The sequence below is a fragment of the Hemitrygon akajei genome, chromosome 10 (assembly GCF_048418815.1).
Source record: "Hemitrygon akajei chromosome 10, sHemAka1.3, whole genome shotgun sequence".
NCBI lineage: Eukaryota > Metazoa > Chordata > Chondrichthyes > Myliobatiformes > Dasyatidae > Hemitrygon > Hemitrygon akajei.
Window position 1 is genome coordinate 77,089,272 of NC_133133.1, and position 23,109 is coordinate 77,112,380.

Below are 23,109 nucleotides of genomic sequence, written 5' to 3' on the forward strand. Positions count from 1 at the left end.
CCAATCGTTTATGTGACAATGGTCTGTGTAGATAGTAAGATGTCTGTTTTAATTATAACTGCTGATCTGCCACAGTAGTAATCACCTTTAGTTAAGCATGTTGTTACTTTCAAGATGTTGTATAATGCATTCAGTTCTTTTCTTTCTCTCCACCTGCCACACTCATTGTTGTCCCTATGACACACCTCTGCTTGCTGTTTATGTTAATGCGCTTGAATCCCATTCGTCCATTGCCATCCATGTGCTCGCTGCCTGCTAAATAAGACTCAGCCAGCTGTCAGATCACTGAAGCGACCCCTCGAGGCGACCTTTGACCTGGTACTTGCACCTTCACCTTCTTGCTTTGCATGTGGCCTTTTTTTGTGAGCATGATGCTAGAGTGCACGAGAAATTTTCATTTGCCTGGCGGTATAATTAACCTTGAAGACCTGGTTGTGTAATTAACCCTGAAGACATTCAGTTGGAAATTGCTCTGCTCAGAATGTTCAGCTTTGATGCAAAGTTACATAATGGAATTACCTAAGGGTTCAACGTGAAGAGGTGTGGCTGCAGTGAAACCTGCTTCTGCAGAGTAAGAACCTGGTTAATATCTTTTTTGGGTCTGGTTACCATATGATCCCCTTAAAGCATTGAATAAAACATGTACAGGAAACTGGAAGTGTCCCAGATGATGGTTAGTCTTTCTTAACATGGGTTGGAATAACCTTCCGATGCATTGAAGGAGAATGAAGGCGATTCTGATCAAAGAGCTGATGCTGCATTCCAAAGCAGGTTCGGCCTTATTGTGTAATGTGGACAATAAAGAGTAGAATCCTGTTGAATACATTAACTCCAGACAGAGGCATGCTAACCTTCTGGTTGAGATCACAGGACATTTCATTAACAATGAAACACACAGCCTGAAAAGATAGTGGAAGCAGATTCACAGTGACTTCCAAAAGGGAATGAAATAAATCTTTGAAAAGGGATGTTGGAGAAGGTCAGGAGAGGGAGAGTAATTGGATACTCTTGGACATCAAGGAGGTTGCGCAGATCTCTGTGCCATGTGGTTCTAATGAGCAGCCTTCAAAAAAACACAATCAATCCCAAAAGGTTGCCAAATTGTCAATAAAGGGTGAACTATTCATTGTAGAATTCAGCAATTCTTCAACACTCAAAAGTGTCGGCCATCCGGTTGTAATTCATAAGCTAGAGTTGGACAATTCCAACCGGACAAGTTAAATAAAGATATTTTTTCTTGAGTTTCTCACTTGCCATTATCATAAATGCCCTTTGAGGAAATTAGCTGTGGTTGACTGGGCCAAGAAATTCATCTGCACAGTGATTTAAAAAAAAATATTGCACAGATATATCAACCCAAATTTAACCAATCTTACACATAAGTTAACCCTGGCTTTAATAGTCTCATTGATGCATTGTTTTTCATGTCCCAGTGACTGTTTCTGCTCCCCTGGAATGATATCAGCAATGATGCCCCACTCAATCTTTGTCTCCAGTGAGATCTCCTTCATGTTGTGCTGATTCACTACAGAGGAACCAGCTATTAATGAAGTGGAAGGCTCAAGTGCACATTATAGGAAGCATTTTAGTAGTTAAAGGCAGAATTCTCTGCTGAGTAGGCTGACCTGGAGCAGGATTGCATTTATCATGAATCCAGAGAGTATAAGCAGACTGTCCATCAAAATAAAATGGCCATAAATGTTACGAGAAATCCTGCAAAAGGATCTTTGCATGTCAGATGAGGAATGGGTAAAGCCAACATCGAGATTGCAAGGTCTATAAATGCTTGCACTCTGAGAACCCATCACTGGAATCTCCTGGCCCTTCCTGCTGTGAATACAAAAGTCTTGTTCCCCAAAGATGGGAGGTTTCTCCGCTTTGTATGCGGAGCTATTTGTGACCTGTGGAATGCATAGGTGAGCAACAAAGTGTTAGGTGAGGCACTTTCCACAGCACAGGTGGTCCGCAGGGATACTGAGGGTGACACTGTAAATGTGGTGCAGGCATTGATGTTTGTTTGCTAGACAAACCCCAGTAGCAACAAAAACACAGGTGCTTTTGATTCTGAAAGGCTTGCTTTAGGATCGGGCAGGACACTGCTCCCTGCTGCTTGGCAGACGTTAGGAATAACTCAGTGGGCAGAGAGGGAACCGGCCATTTTTGTTGGTTAATGCAACTTGACATTCTCATTTGGAAGGGGCTTTGGCTGCATTGAGAGCTTCCTAAACTGCAGGCATGTAAGACTGTTACCCATACCCTTACAGGCTCCTGCTCCTTGGGCAACTTCTTTGTAATCTCTGGACCGTTTATGCAAACCTGTTCTGGTCTGTGCAGAAACAATCCAGAGCAGGCTCCTGGACTTTTCTTCTGAAGCCCGTGCCTCTGGCTGCCCACCCCTCAAGATGTCGATGTTTTCCTTCCCCTCCTCCCCCCTCCATTTCACTTTTATTCCTTGATCTGTGGCCCTTTAAGAAATTCCTGAAGTAAATGCTGTGCCAAAAGATATGACTAACAAGTGAATTTTGCCCCCAGAGCTTGCAGTTCCCTGAAATAGAGTGGTGTTACATGAGGGAGCCCATTAAACATGCCTTTGGATTTGGCACTAATACATCTCGTAATTTGTATTTGAACATTTTCAGGAGTCTGGTAACACTGTTTGAACACCAAAAAATAACTGTAGACTAATTTCTGCTCCTTGTCTTCTGGGCACTGCAGTTTTACAACAGGCATTTACATCTGCTTCTCTTGCTCCCTACCACTTGCAGCTGCTTGTTGGGCTCCCATCAATGTAAAGCCTGATTTTTACTTCATTCAGTTTTGGAAGGTTGTTAAATATTTACAGGACTGTTGATCATGTTGTAAATAGGCAATCTGTGAGTGCGTGGGTCTTTCTGTGTGTGTGTGGTGCAGAGAAATAAATTTACCTTAACAAAGCAATATTCTGGAAAGCTACTTGTGTTAAATTGAACAGAAAATACAAGTACTCAATCCATGTGGATATCGTATTTAGTGTTAAGAGATTTAAAAGGAATGTTTTTCTGAAATAAGCCCTGAGACTTTACATCTCTAAGGTTTTCTAATCCCCTGCCTAGAGAGAACCCTGGCTATGTTTATTATCTTGCATGAAGTTTTAAAGTTTTCACTACATTCAATTACCAAGCCTGAAGTGGGCCGACTTTGTTTTCTTTCATTTCATCACGGAAACTCATCTGTCCCTCCTCCTGCGTCTTAAGCTTGGTGAACCTTGTGCCCTGTTTTTATGCTAAACGCTGTGAACTGAGTGTATGGCTCCACTCTCAATTCTCAGAAGGCATCTTGCTTCTCTTGCACATCGTCCATGGTGTCTGCTTCAGCTGCTGCCTTGCATTAGCTTCTGCAAGTCACAGGAAAATGACAGGCCAGTCGGTGTGTGTGCGTGTGTGTGGGTGTAAGTTTGTGTGCATAGTTTGGTGCATGCGTCATTTATTTTCTACTTGTCTTAATCAATCCCTCATCCATAGGCTCTCCAGCCTGGTGCTCTCCAACCTTTACCAAAGAGGCCAGCACTTGAAAAAACCAATGGTGCCACCACAGTGTTTAACCCCAGTGTTTTCCACTACCAACAGGCTCTAGCTAATATGCAGCTGCAACAACCAACATTCATCCCAACAGGTTAGTCCATTATCACTTGCGCTGTTCATGCATTCTCTCACTTAGCCTTTGGAAATCATGTGACCTCACTATTGGGGTTTACGACATAAACAGATTATTGAACCAGTTTTAATGTTTAACATAACTGCCGTCTTTATTTAGGATTTCATGGTGAAGTATATATAACATTATTTTTCAGATCAAGCTTTCAATTAAATGTTGCTTTTTAATTTTATTGAAGTAATTTTCACTGCAGCTTCGGTATGTTCTTATCTCGCATATTGTCCTAGATAGGTGGTGGGCTGGAGATACATCTCTACCAAAGGAGGTGTAAGGTGCTCCTTCCATCCACTAGTCTGCAGGTCACCCTCAGGCACAGTGTAGCACCTGCTTAGCCCCCACCCCCCCCCCCCCCCCGATCAGGGTCACGTGAAGCCATGGGAGCAGGAGGTGGATGGTCATATGAGCAGCTGGTGCATATCACAAGTCCCAGTTATGCAACCACTGACGCCAGGCAGGCAATCTCTGAAGAGCATTGATAATGGCTGGGGCCACTGTCTTGTAAAGATACTGTCCAGAAGAAAGCAATGGCAAACCACTTCTGTAGAACAATTTTCCAGGAACAATCATGGTCATGGAAAAACCATAATCGCTCACATCATACAACACGGCACATAAGGAACAAATAGATTGTCCTAGAATATAGCAAGAGCCAGGAGATCAGTGCTTGCTGTTGGATGGAGTGGGTGGGGTCTTGGTCAGAGCAAGAATAGCTGTCCGACATAAGCCAAGCTTAATTGTCATCATTTCTGAGATGAAGCAAGTTAATGATATTATGATCTTCCTGGGATGGATGTGTTACCTTACGACTTGAGAATGAGCACTGGGACTGAATTCCTTGCGTGCAGGTCAAGTCTGCCAACACTTACCGCCTGGTCTTGCCCAATTATGTGGGTGAGCTTACCAAAAAGTACCGCCATCTCACAAGCTGCAGGCCAGTAGAAGAGTTAGAAATGTTGGTGTGGTTCCATACGTCAACATTTTCAATGTTTCTGTTTGGACATTTCTTTGTGATTTTCAGTAAACAAATTGGATTGAAGAAAGTAATTCTGCTATATTTTAGATATGTTGTAAAGTTTGCTTTTCAAATGGTTTTGATATTTTCAGGACACACAAATTGGACTTGGCCTGGGATTCAGAATACATGGGATTGCATCAGGACAGTTCTGTGCCCTGTCTCATGGTAAACAGTGGGCAAGAAAAGCAATTCCAATTCTGCATTCCGAGCCAGGCCCAATTTCACTCCCTAAGTGTCCTTAGTGAGACCGTGTGAATTAAGATGCAGTTTGTAAACACTGGAAGGTATTTAGATCTTGCATCTTCTGGGCAGGAACCAGCAACGTTCTATTGCTCCACTTACTAATGCAACTGATACTTGCTTCACATCAATCTCCCAACAAAATGCTGCAAATCTAGATGCTTCTAAAAACTAATCTCTAACCTTGCATGTGCTGAGGTGATCAACGAAGCTGATTCTACCAGCCTTAATGTGTGAAGAGAGTGTATGTGTGTGTTTGTGTGTACACTAACTGTTTCTAACCAATGTTTTCTTTTGTTTATCCTCTCCATGCTTCACTGCATGATCTGCAGGCTCAGTATTGTGCATGACTCCCACTGCAAGTGTTGGTAAGGTTGCAGCTGTTACTCTATCAAACATTTTGACCTTTCTTTAACTCCTTTGAGTTTTCAAACATCACTGTGTATCTGTGTTTGGAAGTGTTGGCTTCACTCAGTATTCCATTTCAGTTTTCCCACACAAGAACATAAGTGATTAAAGCAGGAGACCTTCATCCCCATTTTACTGTCAGTCAGTAAAATGGTGGCTGATCTTTTACCCCAGCCTAGTTACCTGCACTAACCCAATACTTCATCTTTTCTCAAGCCTATCAGATTCTAACGTGGCTAACAAAGCCAGCCCCACAGCTGCACTGATCCAGTTCATTCCGGATCTGTTTATGTGGAGTTTGCACGTTCTCCACGTTTCTCTGGGTGCTCCAGTTTCTTCCCACATCCTAAAGATGTATCCTAAAGATAAGTTAATTGGCCTCAGTAAATTGTGTAGGTGAGTGGCAGAGTCCGGGGGAGGGGATGACTGTTGTTGCTGACAGTACAATATACAGGGTAAAACAGTTTAGCACAGGGTCAAGCCCTGTAGCCCATGTCTGTGTCAAATATGAGTCCAAATTAAAGAAAATGTCATCTGCCTGCACATGATTCATACCTCTCCATTCCCTGCATACTCATGCGTCTGTCTGAAGCCTCTTAAACACCACTACCATTTCTCCTTCCACTGCTACCCCTGGCAGCCTGTTCCACACACATCACTCTCTGTGTAAAAAGCTTGCCCTGCACATCTCCTTTGTGCTGGAATAAAATGTGAGTAATGTAGAATTAGTCTAAATAGGTGGTTGATGATCAGCACAGATTCAATGGGCTGAAAGGCCTGCTACCACACTCTCCAATACTCCAGTGACTTTGAGCTGGAAAGCGATAAGGAGATTCAAAATGGCAGTGGGGAGCCTCATTCACTAGAGCCCCAGTTGGTTTCCAAAGGTGCACTTTAATTATTAGCCTTTCTCCAATCTGTGTTCCCAAAGAGTGGAATCTATTCAATGGTTCTGTGACTGCAGCTCACTGAGAGATCCAACCAGCTGTAGATGAATGAATGAAGCTTGGGCTTCTGATTTTTGGAACTGCTGCATCAGAGCAGATGGCCACAAGGTTTAACTACTGGGAAGGTGTACAGAGACTGGGCATGCGTTCCCTTAATTTGGTCATTTAATTGAAGGATTGCAGCTGACTAAATTTTAGGTGGCAGGATATTTGGAAGGCAGTTATTTTCCTTTAGAATTGGGGTTCTTTGGTTCTTCAGGTCAAATGTCATGCCTTGGTGTGTGTTCAGTGAAGTGGGTGTTCAGAGAACCCACAGCAAGATCAATGTACCTCTCCCATAGCGGAGTACAGGACAGTTCTCGAAGTGAAGCACATCCTGCATAATTAGAAGATTTTGTCAGTATGAAAAGGTGTCACAGGCATGGCAATGGAACACTTCATTGAATTCTTTTTTTTACTGATCTTGAGTTTAACAACCTTGTTGGATAGTTTATGTTCTTCACCTCCATCTGTCAGCTGCTTGTGGACATTTAGGTGCGAAAGTGCCTGTGATTCAGTTAAAATGAGAGCCTTCTCAGTTTCCTGCTGTCTCTAGTGGGTAAGGCACCTCACACACCGTGGTTTGGCTCAGTTTCTGTGTTGTGGTTTAATTCTAAAATCAGGCCTTAAGTCTCAGGGTTGGAGTTCTTGTGCCACTGCTTAGGAAGGGAATCTGAAATTTTTCTCTATTACAGTCCAAATTTTTAAGGATAACAGGCCCGCCTTTCCTTGCCAATGGGAAAGAAACCACTTGCAAATCTCCCCTGATGTCACTCAAACCCTCACTCTCTCAGTGTTGCTCTTCATACAACTTTGTGGGAGGCTAATCAACTCGTCAATGCCAGTTCTCAAGGTAATTCTATCAATCCCAATCTGCAGGGTATTCCTTGTACAAGTCCGTTAACTCCCCACCTACTTCACAGCACTCACGTACACTGTGGGTAGTGTACAGCGGTCTGTGAGCTTGCCTAGCTCCGGGTGGTTGGGATGTGAAGCACCAGGGGAAGGCCATGCAGTCAGAGCACAATGTGGAAACTATGCACAGGCAGGACAGGTCACGACTGAACCCTGGTCTCTGGAATTGTGTGGGAAGCAGATCGATCTGCTGCACAGTGTCAGTCTATCCTCAGAAGCTGCGATCAAAGACTTGCCCTGCTGGCTTTGGGTGTATATTGCTAATTGGTTATATCCAACTCTTTCCTTATGGACTTACTCCGGTTCCTTAATTACCAGTTACAGTTTAAGCTTTAACTATGTGTATTCTCAGTAGTTCCAGCACCCTTGCTAATCAGCTGTCACTTTTAGTTACAATAAACCAGCATATTTAGTACATGGGGGAGATGCAAGTACATATGTTTTGGCCTTGTGTATGAAGGAAACAGATCTTTCTCAAGAGTTCAGGCTAATCAGAAGCTATGTTGAAGAGGGAAATCGCAGGAAAACAGGTCCTTCAGCCCCCTGAGTCTGTACTGAACATCAATCACCTTCTTACACAAATCCCTTATTAATCTCACTTTTAATTCTCGCAAGCTCATTAACTACCCACAGACTCTACCACTCACATTCACAATAGGGCAATTTACAGCAGGCAATTAACCCACCAGTTCACTTGGTACAGGTGTGTGGGAGGAAGGTAGAGTAGTAATGGGGAGACGTGCAAACTCCACACAGACAGCGCCTAAGGACAGGATTGAACCCAGGTCTCTGATTCTGAGAGGCAGCAGCTCTATCTGCTGCCCGGTAGTTCCTTGCTATGTGGTCTTCTGCCAGCAGGTCTGTGTCAACAAGGAGATCCAGCTACACAGAGGATCTACTGGGTAGCTAGAAGGGTTCAAGTTACAGGCCACGCTCCGTTCTCTCTGTTATTATGTTCATTCATGGCCTGTACTGTAACAGGGCCATTGCAGAGTAGTCGTAGTTTCCAGGTTAGGGTAGCATCTCTCTTATTGGAGGAAGGTAGAGGATTGGTAGGTGATAGTAATTTAATATGCCAATTATACCTGCCCTTCTAGAAACTGAGGCCAAATTCACAGCCAATTTCTGGGTCCTAATCTTTTCCTACAAAATGGGCCTATTTTTGTCAACAAATATTCAGAAAAATGGCAAGGTGGAGTTCAGTTTGTATTACTTAGAACAGTTATCGGCAGAGCAGGGAGGGGGAAATGTGAGAGGGTGTGATATAGCCTCAGGAAGCTCTACAATGAAATATAAGACAAGGACATCGTACATATGACGTTATAAAACATTAGCCAGGACTGTGTGCAGTTCTGCTTTGTCACACAGTAGAAATGATGTAACAGCACTGGAGAGGATGCAGTGGGGATTCACCAGGATGTGACCTGGATTGCAGTGTCTCATTTATAAGGGGAGACTGGAAAGGCTGGAATTGCTTATCCGGGGGAGGAGGAGGCTGAAGGGTAACTGAAGAGAGTTATGTAACTTTCTAAAGGGTATAAATAGCTTTTTTTTCTTGGTGGGGAGTGTCCAAAACAAGAGGTATAAATTGAGGGGTAAGAAGTTTTGAGGGGACCTGTGGGGGGTTTTTTGGTTGGAATCGAGAATGTGCTACCTGGTGAGGAGATGGAGACAGGGACTCTCTTGAGAAGCATCCAGACAAGCACTTGCCAAGGGCACAGAGAGCTACAGACCAAGTACTGGTGAATGGGACATCCGATAGTTCACACGGACATGGTGGTCTATGTGTTGTGTGACTTTGAAAGCAGAAGCTGACAGGAGGAAGCTGGGACTGGAGGCGAATAGTCTTAGGACTCACTCTCCCTGCAGGATGAGTTGTGGAGGGACAGACAAAGGAATCTGAATACATATCTCTTTTAGTGCACTAGGTATATGGCTGAGTAAATTAGATTTAGACAGGAACACAATTCCACAGTTTTCACCATTCCTGGATATATTTTAGCTCCCACTCCTGTGGCAGAATAGAGACAACGGAGACTGCAGATGCTGGAATTTGAACAACAAACAACCTCCCGAGAGAACTTAGTGGGAGGAAAGAAATTTTGGAGGGTTTTGACCTGGATTGTCAACAACACACACACCTGCTGAGTTCCTCTGGCTAATTGTTTGTCGCAGTTGGTCTCACTGTTGTTCATTGATGATATATGCTCTACTTCAGTGCCAATACCATGCCACTATAACTAGTATCCAAGTTAGCACTTAGGAATTGTCCTGTTCAGTTTCACCTGGGCAAGGAGCAGGTTTAACATAACCAGCTCAACATAAGTCATGGCTCAGTCGCTATAACACCCAGTTTTAACCCCTTGTGAGGATATGTTTTGTAAATGGTAATGTCTCACCCCAAACATTGACTGACTAAAATTGCCCCTCTAACACCTGTAGAGCTCTGTTGTGAAACAAGAGATGTTTATCTGATGTAGTCATAGAGCCACCAGCCATCAGCCATCAAATACAGACATTTCCACAAGTTCTACACAAACACCATTTGATTCTCCCCACACTCCTGTTAACACCCCTCACCTCCACCAGATCCTAGCACCCTTCACCAGGAGAAATGTGCACTGGCCAATTAATTCACCAGTCTGTTGTCATGAGCTCTCTAGGGAAACACAGACAGTCACAGGAAGAACGTGCGAACTCCACACACCCACCCAGGCAGGGCTGAATGCGTAGAAGTTCCCCAATTTGCTTGAATGTGTAGCACAGTTCAGATGGCACAGCTGTATATTAATAGCGGTATATTTTCAGTTCAGGGTGCCATGTGACTGGGCAGGTGGTCTTGCAGAGGAAACGGTAGGAGCAACTCTTCCTCTGATCCTGGTCCATGTGGGATTTGAACAGAGCAGTCTGAGAAATCAGACGTGTCAGATGGACAGAGAACGCGATGAGCAGGAAAGATAGATCCAGGGGCACCCCCAACCCCTAAGCCTGCTTGGTATAAACCGCAGGCAACTGTGCACGAGTGGAGGGTGGAACTGGAATCTCAGGAGATTCAAAATAATTCCGAAAGCCACTGCTATCAATTAAAAATGAAGAACAAAAAATGGTGGAAATATTCAATGGGTCAGGCAGCATCTGTGGGGGAGGGGGGGTGAGAGAGAGAGAGAAGTAACAAGGACTTAAGGTTAATAACTTCTCATCATCTTCACCTGGAACATTTACTCTGCTGTTTTTTTTCTCTCTTCTAGTTATGATTTATGATTTTATTCCAAAATAATTGTTTAGCTTGAGTACTAGAGCAAAAGGAATGCAATCTGGACTCATGGGGTGCTCCGAACATGGCAAATGACTCTAGGTACAGCCACAACATCGAGTCTCTGAGAGAATAGGACACCTACCCAAGTTTGATTAGACATCCTGTAGCTGGGGCTTGCAAAGCCAGAGGTTTACAGCAGAAAAAGACAGAACTTTAGGTCTGATCATACATGCTGCAGCTACCAACAATAAGGCATGGATCAGTTTGTGGACTTTTCATTGAGCAGCTCCTGAGTGTGTGTGTTTGTGCATACATGTATACATATTTGTGTATGCATTCTGTTTGTGCAAATATGTATCTGCTTGAATAAACGTGCATGTGTGTGTTTGTGTATATGGTCATCCACATGTGTTTTGTGTGTCTGTTTGTATATTTGTGTGTGTGCGCGTAAGAAGTAATGAGAGGCAAGGTTAATAAAGATATTATCTGACTTTTGATTGTTCTCATTCAGGATTCAGTAAATTTGGAACTAAGTAGTCGCCTTTGTTTGATAAACACACCCACTTTCCTCATAGAATGTAATTAGTTCTAGTATGTTTCCAGTTAATTAATTTTAATAAGGAACTACAAAATTGAGATTGTTAACTGTATCTAGAAAATTTCAGGTAGAATTTTTGTCAAGTACCTGTTAAATACATTGCTTCAAAGTCTGTGTTTTATTTTATATAATTGCACAAATACATCATTATGTGCCTGATAATGTACAAAGTCTTTTAGAGTGTTTTAAGTTCTCCTTAATTACAATTGTAATAAGCTTTCTCTTTTTTTTCTCTTTTGTTTTTTTTTATTTCTTTCAATGCTGTCTTGCTTTTTGCACTGTGATTGCATGCTGGTATCACCCTTCATGATGATGTCACATGGCTTGTTGCTGTGATACCTGCCACGCCTGCAATCCACACCACATGTTGCCATGGTCACCATAACGCTACACCCTTCCCGTTTGTTGCTTCCATGGTGTCCCCTACTGAAAGTACCCATGATGCACGGCGCTACACCTACCACTGTGTCTGCAACAACAACACCTGCCACCAACGTTCCGTTTGCAGCAACAGCCAATCAGGTTTGGCTCTTTAAATAGCTTTTATTTGACATTTCTTGCTCCAAGTGAGTTGTTGCTTTAAAATCAGCACAGATTTCAAAGTCTTTCAGTTTTACTAAGTTTAAGTCGAGGAAAGTTGTTTAAAGTTGAGTATTCTTCAGTCGCAACTTCAGTGTTTGTTACAATCTGGAAGTAGCTATGCATAATTTTAGTGACATTATTTTTCCCTGATTTTAAAACTGTCAGTTAATTCATTCACTGCATACAGCTGTTTATGTAATGTCAGTGCTAGCATGTGAATGTTAATATATTTGGGATAAGTTGCTTTTAAAGGATCAAATTTTAATCTGAAATCTCTTCCACCTTAGATGCCCATTTTATCAATAGATGAACTCAGTAGCAGCATGTTTGTTACACAGATGTAGACCTTACGGATAGAACAGTAAGTTTCTTTCAATTACTAATACAAACTAATTAGAGTTCCTGTCAGTGCCTACAAGTTATTGTTTCATTCTTTCTGACAAAGCCAAGTAATTCAGCCGGTGATGTTGATGATGATAAGAATTCATGGTCGCAATGGTTCATTCTAGAACTCACGTTTTAATCATATCAATGTGGTTTTAAACAAGGAATCTGGCATGTTAACCAGTTGCATGCAGTTTGTATTTTTAATTGTCTGATATTGTATCCTGGACTATATAGATGTGAACTGCACGATTCTAAAGTAATTCTGTATATTGTGGTTGGAACGCAGCTATTGTGGCTCAGGGGTAGCATAACTCTCTGCAACAACCTGTGTTTCGAAGTTTAAAAAGAGCTTAAAATATATATTAGCTAACTTCAGCCACAAATCCACCTCCAAGCCATTTGCTGTTTAAATATCAGCACAGAAATCAAAAAGGAACAATTGCCATCAGCAGGTCAAACAGCATCTATGTAGAGAGAAACAGCCAAAGTTTCATCAGAATATGAAGAAGAGAATTCAACCTAAAGATAAACACCGTTTCTTTCTACAGATGCTGCCTCACCCGCTGAGCATTTCTACTTCTGTCTAAAGCGGTACAGAATGTGTTTAATGCATTGCTAGAACATCCTTGGCCACTGTCACCTACTCTGGTTGTAGATGCATTTCTATGGTTGTTAAGGCAAAGGAATAAGAGGTTAGAATGTTAGTTTCTCTTATTAAATTAAAAATAAAAAATTAAAATTAAAATCAAAATTAAATTAAAGAGAAACAAGAATAATCAGTGGAAATAAAAATCAGATGATTCCTTCAATCTGCTCCAAAACTTAGAAAATTTACCTTATTTTGCTCTGGACCAATGAAATTGAACTCAAAGTTTCAACACCATTCCTTGTCTGCTAATCACCCCTCTTGTTCCACAACTTAAACCGACTTCCTGATTTCCTGTATTATGTAATAATTAATTTACCAAACATGGCTACTTTATTGAAAGGCATAAAAAAGATAAAAAAATGCATTCGCTGGAAATCTGAAATAAAAATATAAATTGCTGGAAATAACTCAGCAGATCAGACACTTCCAATGAAGGTTCTTCAACCGCAATGTTAACTTTTTTTAGATTTTGATTTAATAGTTTAATTACTCAAAGCCAGAAGGATTCAATTATTAGCAAAACGTACAACACACTGGAGGAACTCAGCAGGTTGGGCAGCATCCGTGGAATCAAGCAGTCAACGTTTCGGGCCGAGACCCTTCGTCAGGTCTCAGCCCGAAATGTTGACTGCTCGTTTCCACGGATGCTAACCGACCTGCTGAGTTCCTCCAGTACGTTGTACATGTTGCTTTGACCACAGCATCTGCGGTGTACTTTGTGTTTAAGATTCAATTATTTATTTGTGTAATTATGTTACATTTCTATAAGATTTTTCTGTCCTTAGTTAAAGGGAAAATAAAAATGGTTCCATCAGTTCAACTTTCAGGATGCCCAAAAGTGCTTTGTAGGCAGTGAAGTGCTTTGAAAGTTATCATATGTTAACACAAGAGATGTGGCTGTTTCCGAGTGTGCATAGAAAGATTCCACATCTAATTAAGTAATACATCTGATTAAGAAAAGGAACTTACTTAACCTGGTATCAGTGATAATCACCTTAGAGCTACTGAGATTTTGCATAAACCCACCTGTTTCATGAACATCCTTCTGTGAAGGAAACATATTATCCATTTATCCATACCTGGTGTTATCAGCAGTCTCACTCTCTGAAGTGTTCTAGAAAGCATCATGGTTCCTGGTCAGATTGAAGTGAACAATAGATAGTAGTGTAGCCAGTGAACAAATGAAGAAAAAGATGGGTTCAGTTTAACGTATAAACTAAATGATGGAATCTCCGCTGTTGCTGCTGCACTGCTGAGAACTACACTGTGTCCGACTAAGTTGTGAGCTCTAGGGAAGTTTGAATTGGCCTCAGGGCCAAGTTTCTGGCAATAAACCAAGTCTGATCCCTTGCTTAAGCACATTGTTTGTGATTCATTCCGGTGTATATAAAAATAAAGTGAGTTTATTAAATCAATGGCCAAGAGAAAAAAAATGTAAAGAGTTTCAATAGTAAAGTGATCCTAAACCCTGGATATCTTGGGGTCCACACTTGTGTCACAGTGGTGTTATAGATAGTGTAGCTGCCTCACAACTGCAGTGACCCCAGTTCAATCCTGACCTCAGCTGTTGTCTGTGTGCTCCAATCTGCTCCCAGACCCTAAAGATATGTTGGGAGGCTCAGTGGCCAATAGAAATGGCCACTGATGATGTTAGCATGTGAGAGAATTGGGGAACAGGTAATAGATATGTGATGGAGAAGACATTACACAGATAGAAGTGAGGTGAACAGGGTGGTAGGAACTGATAATGATTCTAATGAACTTCAGTCCATTAACTTCCCCTAAAGCCAACATTGTTAACTAAACTTTCATGAATCTAGTTTAATGTTGCTCTATATGGCCCAGTGGCAGTTCTTCCTTAATAATTATTTCCAAAGGCATTTTGGATATACAATATATTTGGGATGGTTTAATGGTGAAGTTGCCAGTCGAGTACCTTACAGCCCTGCTTTTCCCCTGTTGTCCACTGATTCCAATTACCGTAGATTCCGGACTACAGAGCGCACCTGATTAAAAGCCGCTGGCTCTAATTTTAGAAATAAAATCAATTTTTTAATTGTACAGGCCGCATCGGATTTTAGGCCGCACCGAATTTCCGGCGGACCGGATTTTCGGCGCACTGGATTTCCGGCGGACCGGATTTTCGGCGCACTGGATTTCCGGCGGACCGGATTTTCGGCCGCTTGTAATATGAGATATTTACACAGAAAGATATTACACGTGTTGGGCTTCAAATTCTGCCCTGTGTTCGTTTTGGAAGAGAGACAACCAACACCGGATTACAGTGCAGCGTGGCTTTATTGCAGAACGCGTTTTGCCTTCCCCTTACATTCTGCTCTTATTTATACTCCTTTTTCCCCCAAACCAAACCCTCGCTACACATATTTGGTAAGGCTAAACTTTGTTATACCTACCGGTATTTGGTAACATCGGACACTTGTGTCCTTATTGGCCCGATACCATTCACACACGAGTTTTACTGTTTTTTTGTTTACTGAATCGCTAGCAGTTTCGGTGCAGCGGAATCCTCAGTTTCGCTCCCTCCCTCCCTTGTACTGCTGTCTAATATCACGTGAGCCATTCCTGACCTGAAGCGGCAGTCCCAAATTAAATCTCCACCGTCTCACCATCGATTCATGTATGCCAAGATTACGCGCAGCAGCTCGATTTCCTTGTTCAACCGCCAGATTGATTGCCTTTAACTTAAAAGCTGCATCATATGCTTTTCTTCGAGTGTTTTCCATGTTGATGAGGGTGAGTACAAATGGCTGATTTACAATAATTTGTGAAGTGCGCTTGATTTATCGTACAATTTCATTGGACCTCTGTGAACTACTCATCAATTTTATTGGTCTACTGTTACGAGGCAAAATGTTTTGGCGGCATGGGAAAAAACCTTCTATTAGCCGCACCTTATTATAAGCCGCTATGTTCAATGCTGTTCAAAGCATGGGAAAAAAGTAGCGGCTTATAATCCGACATCTACGGTAATGCATTTGCATGTGTGAAAATACATTTTTGGGGTAAGTTTTTCACACAAAAGTTGGTGGGATTCGGGAAGCAGTAGAGGTGTGAAGGATTAAACGTTTAAAGAGCATTTGGACAGATACGTGGATAGGAAAGAATTAGAGAGATATGGGCCGGGTACTTAGATAGATTTTGATAGCTTTGACAGGCATTTTGGTCGGTTGGATTGAAGAGCCAGTATAACTCTATTAGCCCATGATCATGTAATTATTTTCTGTGCAAGGTATTTGGGTGGAATATTGTGTGAAATCAGATTACCTAACTCCAAGGCAAGTAATAAACTAGGAGCTGTCCAAGATTCCAATCAGCTTTCAAAAAGCCATGCTGCAAAATTAGTGGTGCCAGGATGACAAAAACTGTCCTAAAGGCAGAACTATACATGTTAACCAACACCCCAGTACCCTCCATCATTATCCCTGATGTGAACTTTCACAACACCAGTCAGATTCATGGTGGTTTACAGTTGGGAGGTGAATGTCCCATTGAAGCTGTCAAGGGAATAATCATTGTTTGATGTTTGTGTAAATAATTATCACTTACAATTCATCAGCACTTTCTTTAATGTTATCTCGGCCTTGCTACATGTTACGACACTTGCTTTCAATTTAGGGAGTTACCTTGAAGGATTAGCTGGAAGTTGTTGGACTCTGTGCCGAAGAACTCCTGTAATAATGTCCTGGGGCTGAACCTAGAATAACTTTAACCATCTTTCTTTGCACAATAAGGAGTGAGTCATAAAATGATGGAGCACTGAAATAGGCAATTTGCTGAGTTCATGCCAACAATTGAACAACCATTTTTACCCAAGTCCTACCCCAGCTCATTTTAATCTCCCTTCACCTGCCGATGGCTTCTCCATTCTCTGCAAAGACAGGGCAGCTCAGTCTTTTAAAGGCAGAGGAGGTAGAGAATGATTAACTCATTATGGTGCACAAACGTGGCAGGTTCTGTCTTGGTCTTGCTTACCTGATCTGGAACATATCATGATCAAGTGTTGTCCTTCTTATCTGCTGAAGAAGTTTCCTGCCATCATCCTGGTAGGAGTGTACATTCCACCTCAGGTCAACATTAGACAGGCACTGGAGGAGCTGAGCATTGTCATCAGCTGGCACGAAACTGTGCACCTTGACACCTTTCCTGTCATTGCGGGAGATTTCAACCAGGTCAGCTTGAAGAAGTCTAGAAACAACTACCCCCAGCATAGCACCTGCAGGACCAGAGAAGCCAACACACTTCTCCTGTTTACCACCATCAAGAACACTGACCGTGCCGTCGCACGCCCACACTTTGGAAAGTTCGATCACCTGTCTGTACTTTTGTCCCTGGAGTACAGGTGGAGACTAAAGACGGCAGCACCTATGTTGAGGACCGAGAAGGTATAGTCAAAGGAGGCAGGGGAGTATCCACAAGACTGCTTTGAGTTGGTGGATTGGACAATATTCAGGGATTCAGCCTTGAATCTGAATGAATACACCGTAGTTGTCTCCAACTTCACTAAGACCTGTGTGGATGAACCTGTGCCTTTGAGAACATACTGGACATACCCAAAGCAAAAGTCATGAATGATCCAAGATATTCATAGTCTGCTGAGGGCTACGTTTGCGGCACTCAAGACCAGTGATCCGGAACTATATAAGAAATACATGTGCAGCCTACAGAAGGCTATTTTGAGAGTGGAAAACACAATCCCGATTGAGGTTAGAGACAGAATCAGATGCACATCAGCTCTGGCAGGGTTAGCAGGTCAGTACTTTCTACATGATGAATGGCTGTGATGCTTCTCTCCCAGATGAGACCAGTGCATTTTATGCACGCTTTGAAAGGGGGAATAAAACTACACCTGTCTGAATCACTGCAGCACCTAGTGACACTGTGATCTCTGTCTCAGAGGCCAAGGACAGAATATCTTTCAAGAGGCATCAGGCCCTGATTGTGTACCTGGCAGAGTTCTGAAAACTTGTGCCAACCAACTGGGGGGAATGTTCAAGGACATCATCAGTCTCTCATTGCTGCAGTTGGAGGTTCCCACTTGCTCCAGAAGACTGACAATCATAACAGTGCCCAAGAAGAGCAGGGTGAGTCCAGTGGCACTCACATCTATGGTGATGAAATGCTTTGAGAGGTTGGTCATGGCCAGAATCAACTCCTGCCTAAGCAAGGACCTGGACTCACTGCAGTTTTCCTATATGTAGGTCTACAAAGCATTCAATCTCATAGACTCTCCTCTCAACCCTGGATCACCTGGACAATAGTAATATCTTTGTCAGGCTACTGTTTATTGATTACAGTTGTGCATTCAACACAATCATACCCTGAGTTCTCCTCAACAAGCTCCAAAACCTGGGCCTCTATTTCTTCCTCTGCAACTGGATCCTTAACTTCCTCACTGGGAGACCATAACCTGTGTAGATGGGAAATAATGTCTCCTCCTTGCTGACAGTCAATACTGGCATACCTCAAAGATGCGCACTTAGCCCACTGCTCTACTCTGTCTACGACCCATGACTGTGTGGCTAGGCGCAGCTCAAACGCAATCTATAAAGTTGCTGATGGTGATGAGGATGCGTATAGGAGTGAGATAGATCAGCTGGTTGAGTGGTGCCGTGCAACAACCCATCAATAAGACCAAGGAATTGATCGTGGACTTCAGGAAGGGGAAGTCGAGTGAACACACACCAGTCTTCCTTGGATAGCAGTGGAGAGGGTGAGCAGTTTCAAGTTCCTGGGTGTCAACATCTCTGAAGATCTATCTTGGACCCAACATATTGATGCAATTACAAAGAAGGCACGACAGCAGCGATGTTTCATTAGGAGTTTGGGAAGGAATTAGTATGTCACCACAGACACTCACAAATTTCTACAGATGTACCGTATGAGCACACTGTCTGGAATAGAGGGACCACGGCACAGGCTCAGAAAAAGCTGCAGCAAGTTGGAAACTCAACCAACTCCATCATGGGCGCGAATTTCCCCACCATCCAGGTCAACTTCAAAAGGTGATGCCTCAAAAAGAGCGAATCCGTCATTAAGGACCCTCATCACCCAGGACCTGCTCTCTTGTCATTGCTACCATCAGGGAGGATATGCAGGGACCTGAAAACACTCAGTCAGTGTTTCAGAAACAGCTTCTTCCCCTCTGTCATCAGATTCCTGAATGGACAATGAACCCATGAACACTTCCTCAGTACTTTTCCCTCTCTTTTTGTACTACTTATTTAATTTTTAAATATATACAGTACAGCTTAATGTAATTTATAGTTTTTATTATTATGTATTGCAATGTACTGCTGCCGCAAAACAACGAATTTCACAATATATGCCAGTGATAATAAACCAGATTTTAATTCTGATTCTGAACTTCGTCTAGATTTTCTCAGTTCTTTACTTACCAGGAGCATTCTACAGTGAGCAATCAAGCTAGCAAGCTGTACGTTTTTGAGATAGATCATGAAACAGCACAGGAACAAGCCCTATGCTTCATCGTGAATTCAATGTTGAATTAAACTAAATTGCTTCGCCTCACATTCTCTGCATATTAATGTATCAATCTAAAAGCTTCTTAACTGCCACTATTGTGTCTTCTCTTACCACTACCCCTGGCAACCTACTCCAGACACCTCTGTGTAAAAAAACCTTGCCCTGCAACATCTCCTTGAATTCTCCCCCTCTCACTTTAAATGCATGTCCATTAATATTTGACAGTTCTACCTGGGGAACAGACAGCCTTTATGATGTAGATGTCTTGGCGTAAAGGGGACATGGAATAATGAATCATTTGGATTTTTTTTTAAAGAGTATTGGATGGGTACAGGAATATAGTTTATGTAACACTGGAATATAGGAGCAGGGGCATGAGCAGGTCTCCTGTGCCTTATCCAGGGTTGGCCTCAACACCCCACTCCTGCACTCTTCTCGTATACCTTGTGGTTCAAATGTCTGTCAGCCTCCCCCTCAACAACATGGTGGGGAAGAGAATTCCTATTCTTCACAACTCTCTGAGAGAATAAATTCTTCCTCACCTCCATCCGAAATGGGAGATCCCTGATTTTGTGACTCTCCCTCTGGTTCTAGGTATCCCTGTTGTCAGCATCCACACTCTTAATTCTTCCCAAAATGTTATATGATTCAATAACATCACCTGTCATTCTTCAAAATTCCTGCCTAACCTCTCTTCGTACGTCAACCCTCTCATTCCAGGAAAATATGGAAGCCAAGACTATACAGAGTACCCCAGGTGTTGATGCCTTGGACAAGTTGGAATTAAGGGCCACCTTCCGTGCTGTATAACTCTGTGACACTATGAGTGCCCAATAAAGTTGCATCTAAACTTCCGTTCTATACTCCTTCTAATCAAGACCCATAAGTTTTCTAAGTTGCACTTGCAATTTAATTTCTTTGTTTTCATATGTTATGAACCCCCAGGCTGGTGTTCAGCTGCAATCATTTGTAAACTTGCTCTATTTAATTAATAATTTGATTTTTTAACTTTTCTAAAGAGGAAAACCTTACATGTTCCCACTTTATACTCAAACGCCAATTAGTTGTCCACTCAATTAATCAGCTAATATCCCCACGCAAGCCCTTTATGTCTTCCTCACAGATTGCTACCCAAGTTACCTTTGTACCTTTGGCAAATTTAGCCACAGTATAGGCCATCTTTTCATTAAAGAGCACATTCTTCTCACCCCACAAATTGCTTCTACATCTTCACTTTCTGAGCCAATATATTTTTTCATCATTACAGTTGCATCCAACCTTCCATTAACAAAACTCATTGGCCTCTTGTTCCTTTCTTCGTCTTTATCCAAAATATCAAATGCCCTGTATATTTAGTTGGTCGCCATGCAACCATATCACTATAGTGACTGTCAGATCAAATCCACATATTTCTTCATGTACTTTCAACTCATCTGTCCTGTTGGGTGTGTTCATACAGCCTGCAGTGTTCATACAGTGTTCAATGGTCACACTGAAAATCTATCTATCTGGAGTCAGAGAGTCCTATAATTCTTCCAACTCATCGATGGTAACTAGCATCTCTTCCTGAGCTAGTCCCAGTTGTTTGCATTTGGCCCATATTCTTTTAAATATTTCTTATTCATATGTATGTCCAAATGTATTTTAAATGTATTTGTACCCACCTCTACCATTTTAACCCTATCATTGTGGGGGATTTCAACCAGGCCAGCTGGAAGAAGTCTCTGAATAACTACCACCAACATATCACCTGTATAACCAGAGGAGACAACACACTTGACCACTGTCATACCACCATCAAGAACGCTGACCATGTTATCCCACACTTTGGAAAGTCCAATCACCTGGCTCTACTTCTATTCCCAGCATACAGGTGGAGTCTAAAGACCGCAGCACCAGTGTTGAGGATCAAGAAGGTATGCAGAGGACCAAGGAGGCAGAGAAGCGCCTACAGGACTGCCTTGAGTCGGTGGACTGGACAATATTCAGGGACTCGTCTTTGAATCTGAATGAATATGCCACTGTTGTCACCAACTTCATCAAGACCAGTGTAGTTGAGTTTATGGCCTCGAGAACATACTGGACATAACCAAAATCCATGGTTGAACTAGGAGTTTTGTAGTCTGCTGAGGGCTAGATCTGTGGCATTCAAGACCGGTGATCCAGAACTCTAAAAGGAATCCAGGTACGGCCTACGGAAGACTATTTTAAGATTGAAAAACACAATTCTGTTTGAGGTTAGAAGTGGAATTGGATGCACGTCAGCTCTGGCAGGGTTTATAGGCCATTACTTCCTACAAGGTGAAACCTAATGTGATGAATGGCTGTGATGCTTCTTTCCCAGATGAGTTGAATGCCTTTTATGCATACTTTGAAAGGGACAATGCAACTACACCTGTGCGAATTGCTGTAGCATCTGGTGACCTTGCGTCTCAGAGGCCAATGGCAGAACTTCTTTCAAGAGGGTAAACTGTCGCAAGGCATCAGGCCCTGATGGTGTACTTGGTAGGACTGTGAAAACATGTGCCAACTAACTGGCGGGTGTGTTTAAGGAGATCTTCAACGTCTCACTGCTGCAGTCAGTGGTTGCCACCTATTTCAAAGCTAGGCACACTCAAATGTCATCTATAAACTTGCCAACAGTGCAACAGAATTTCAGATGATGACAAGGAGGAATACAGGAGTGAAATAGATCAGCTGATTTAATGATGTCGTAACAACAGCCTTGAACTCAACTTTAGAAGACCAAGTAATTGCCTGTGGACTTCAGGGAGGGCAAGTCGCAGGAACACACACTAGTCCTCATCGAGGCTTCAGCAGTGGAAAGGGTGAGCATTTTCAAGTTCCTGGCTGTCAGCATCTCTGAGGACCTAATTGACACAATTACAAAAAGGGCAAGGCAGTGGCTATATTTCATTCGGAGTTTGAGGAGATTTGATATGTACCAAAGACTCTTGCAGATTTCCGTGGAGAGCATTCTAACTGGTTTCATCACCATCTGGTATGGGGGAGGGCCACAGCACAGGATTGGAAAAAGCTGCAAGAGGTTGTAAACTTAGCCAGCTCCATCATGGGCAGCAACATTGAGGACATCTTCAAAAGAGGATGCCTCAAAAAGGCGGCATCCATCATTAAGGATCCCCTCCACCTAGGAAATGCCTTCTTTTCATTGCTACCATCAGGGAGGAGGAACAAAAGCCTGAAGACACTCACTCAATATTTCAGAAACAGCTTCATCCCCCTCCATCATCATATTTGTGAATGGACAAAGAACCCATGTACACTGCTACCTTACTATTTTTTTGCACTGTTTTTGCACTAATTTAATTTAGTTATATATATTTTTTTCCTATTGTAATTTATGGTTTCTATTATTATCCATTACAATGTACTGCTGCTGCAAAACAACATATTTCACAACATACAATTTGCCAGTGATATTAAAACTGATTCCAATTCTGATTGTGATATTGATTCTGATTCTCTGGAGCTCATTCCATATATCCATCTTTGGTAATGTTATCCACCGATCAGATTCATTGCTGTCTACATAATGTAGGACTGAAGTTAGGCAGTCCAGATTATATGCTTCTTTACTTGAAGCACATTTGTGAGTGAGATAGTTTTTGACTGTGATTTAACATTTATTTGTTTCCCAGTACAGAAAATATCAAATCAATTCCAAATTTATCAATTTGCTGTTGTGGACATTGATGTCTCTGACAAGGACTTCTGTAGTTTCTCTCATGGTCATTGTCTCATACAGTACAGAAAGAGGCCCATGCTAACCTTTTTTCCTATCTACTGAACATGAAACCCATTTGCCTGCATTTGGTCCATATCCTATTCTAGTTCTGTGTGAATAGCCTTAAGCTT

At 42.3% G+C, this 23,109-nt stretch overlaps 1 protein-coding gene across 13 annotated transcripts in view; it reads left to right on the forward strand.

The window, feature by feature from the left end:
- The window catches only part of LOC140734496 (muscleblind-like protein 3), a 157,798-nt gene extending 145,744 nt beyond the window's left edge, over window positions 1–12,054 (forward strand). For 6 of the 13 annotated variants that reach the window (XM_073058528.1, XM_073058526.1, XM_073058531.1 and 3 more), the window contains exons 6-10: window positions 265–318; window positions 3,501–3,651; window positions 5,281–5,316; window positions 11,545–11,633; window positions 11,981–12,054. In XM_073058528.1, the coding sequence (XP_072914629.1) occupies window positions 265–318; window positions 3,501–3,651; window positions 5,281–5,316; window positions 11,545–11,633; window positions 11,981–12,037 (387 nt within the window). In that variant the 3' untranslated portion in view covers window positions 12,038–12,054. The remainder of the gene's footprint in view (window positions 1–264; window positions 319–3,500; window positions 3,652–5,280; window positions 5,317–11,544; window positions 11,634–11,980) is intronic. The other 7 variants (XM_073058536.1, XM_073058537.1, XM_073058538.1 and 4 more) reach the window with 7 other exon arrangements.
- Window positions 12,055–23,109: the final 11,055 nt, after the last annotated feature.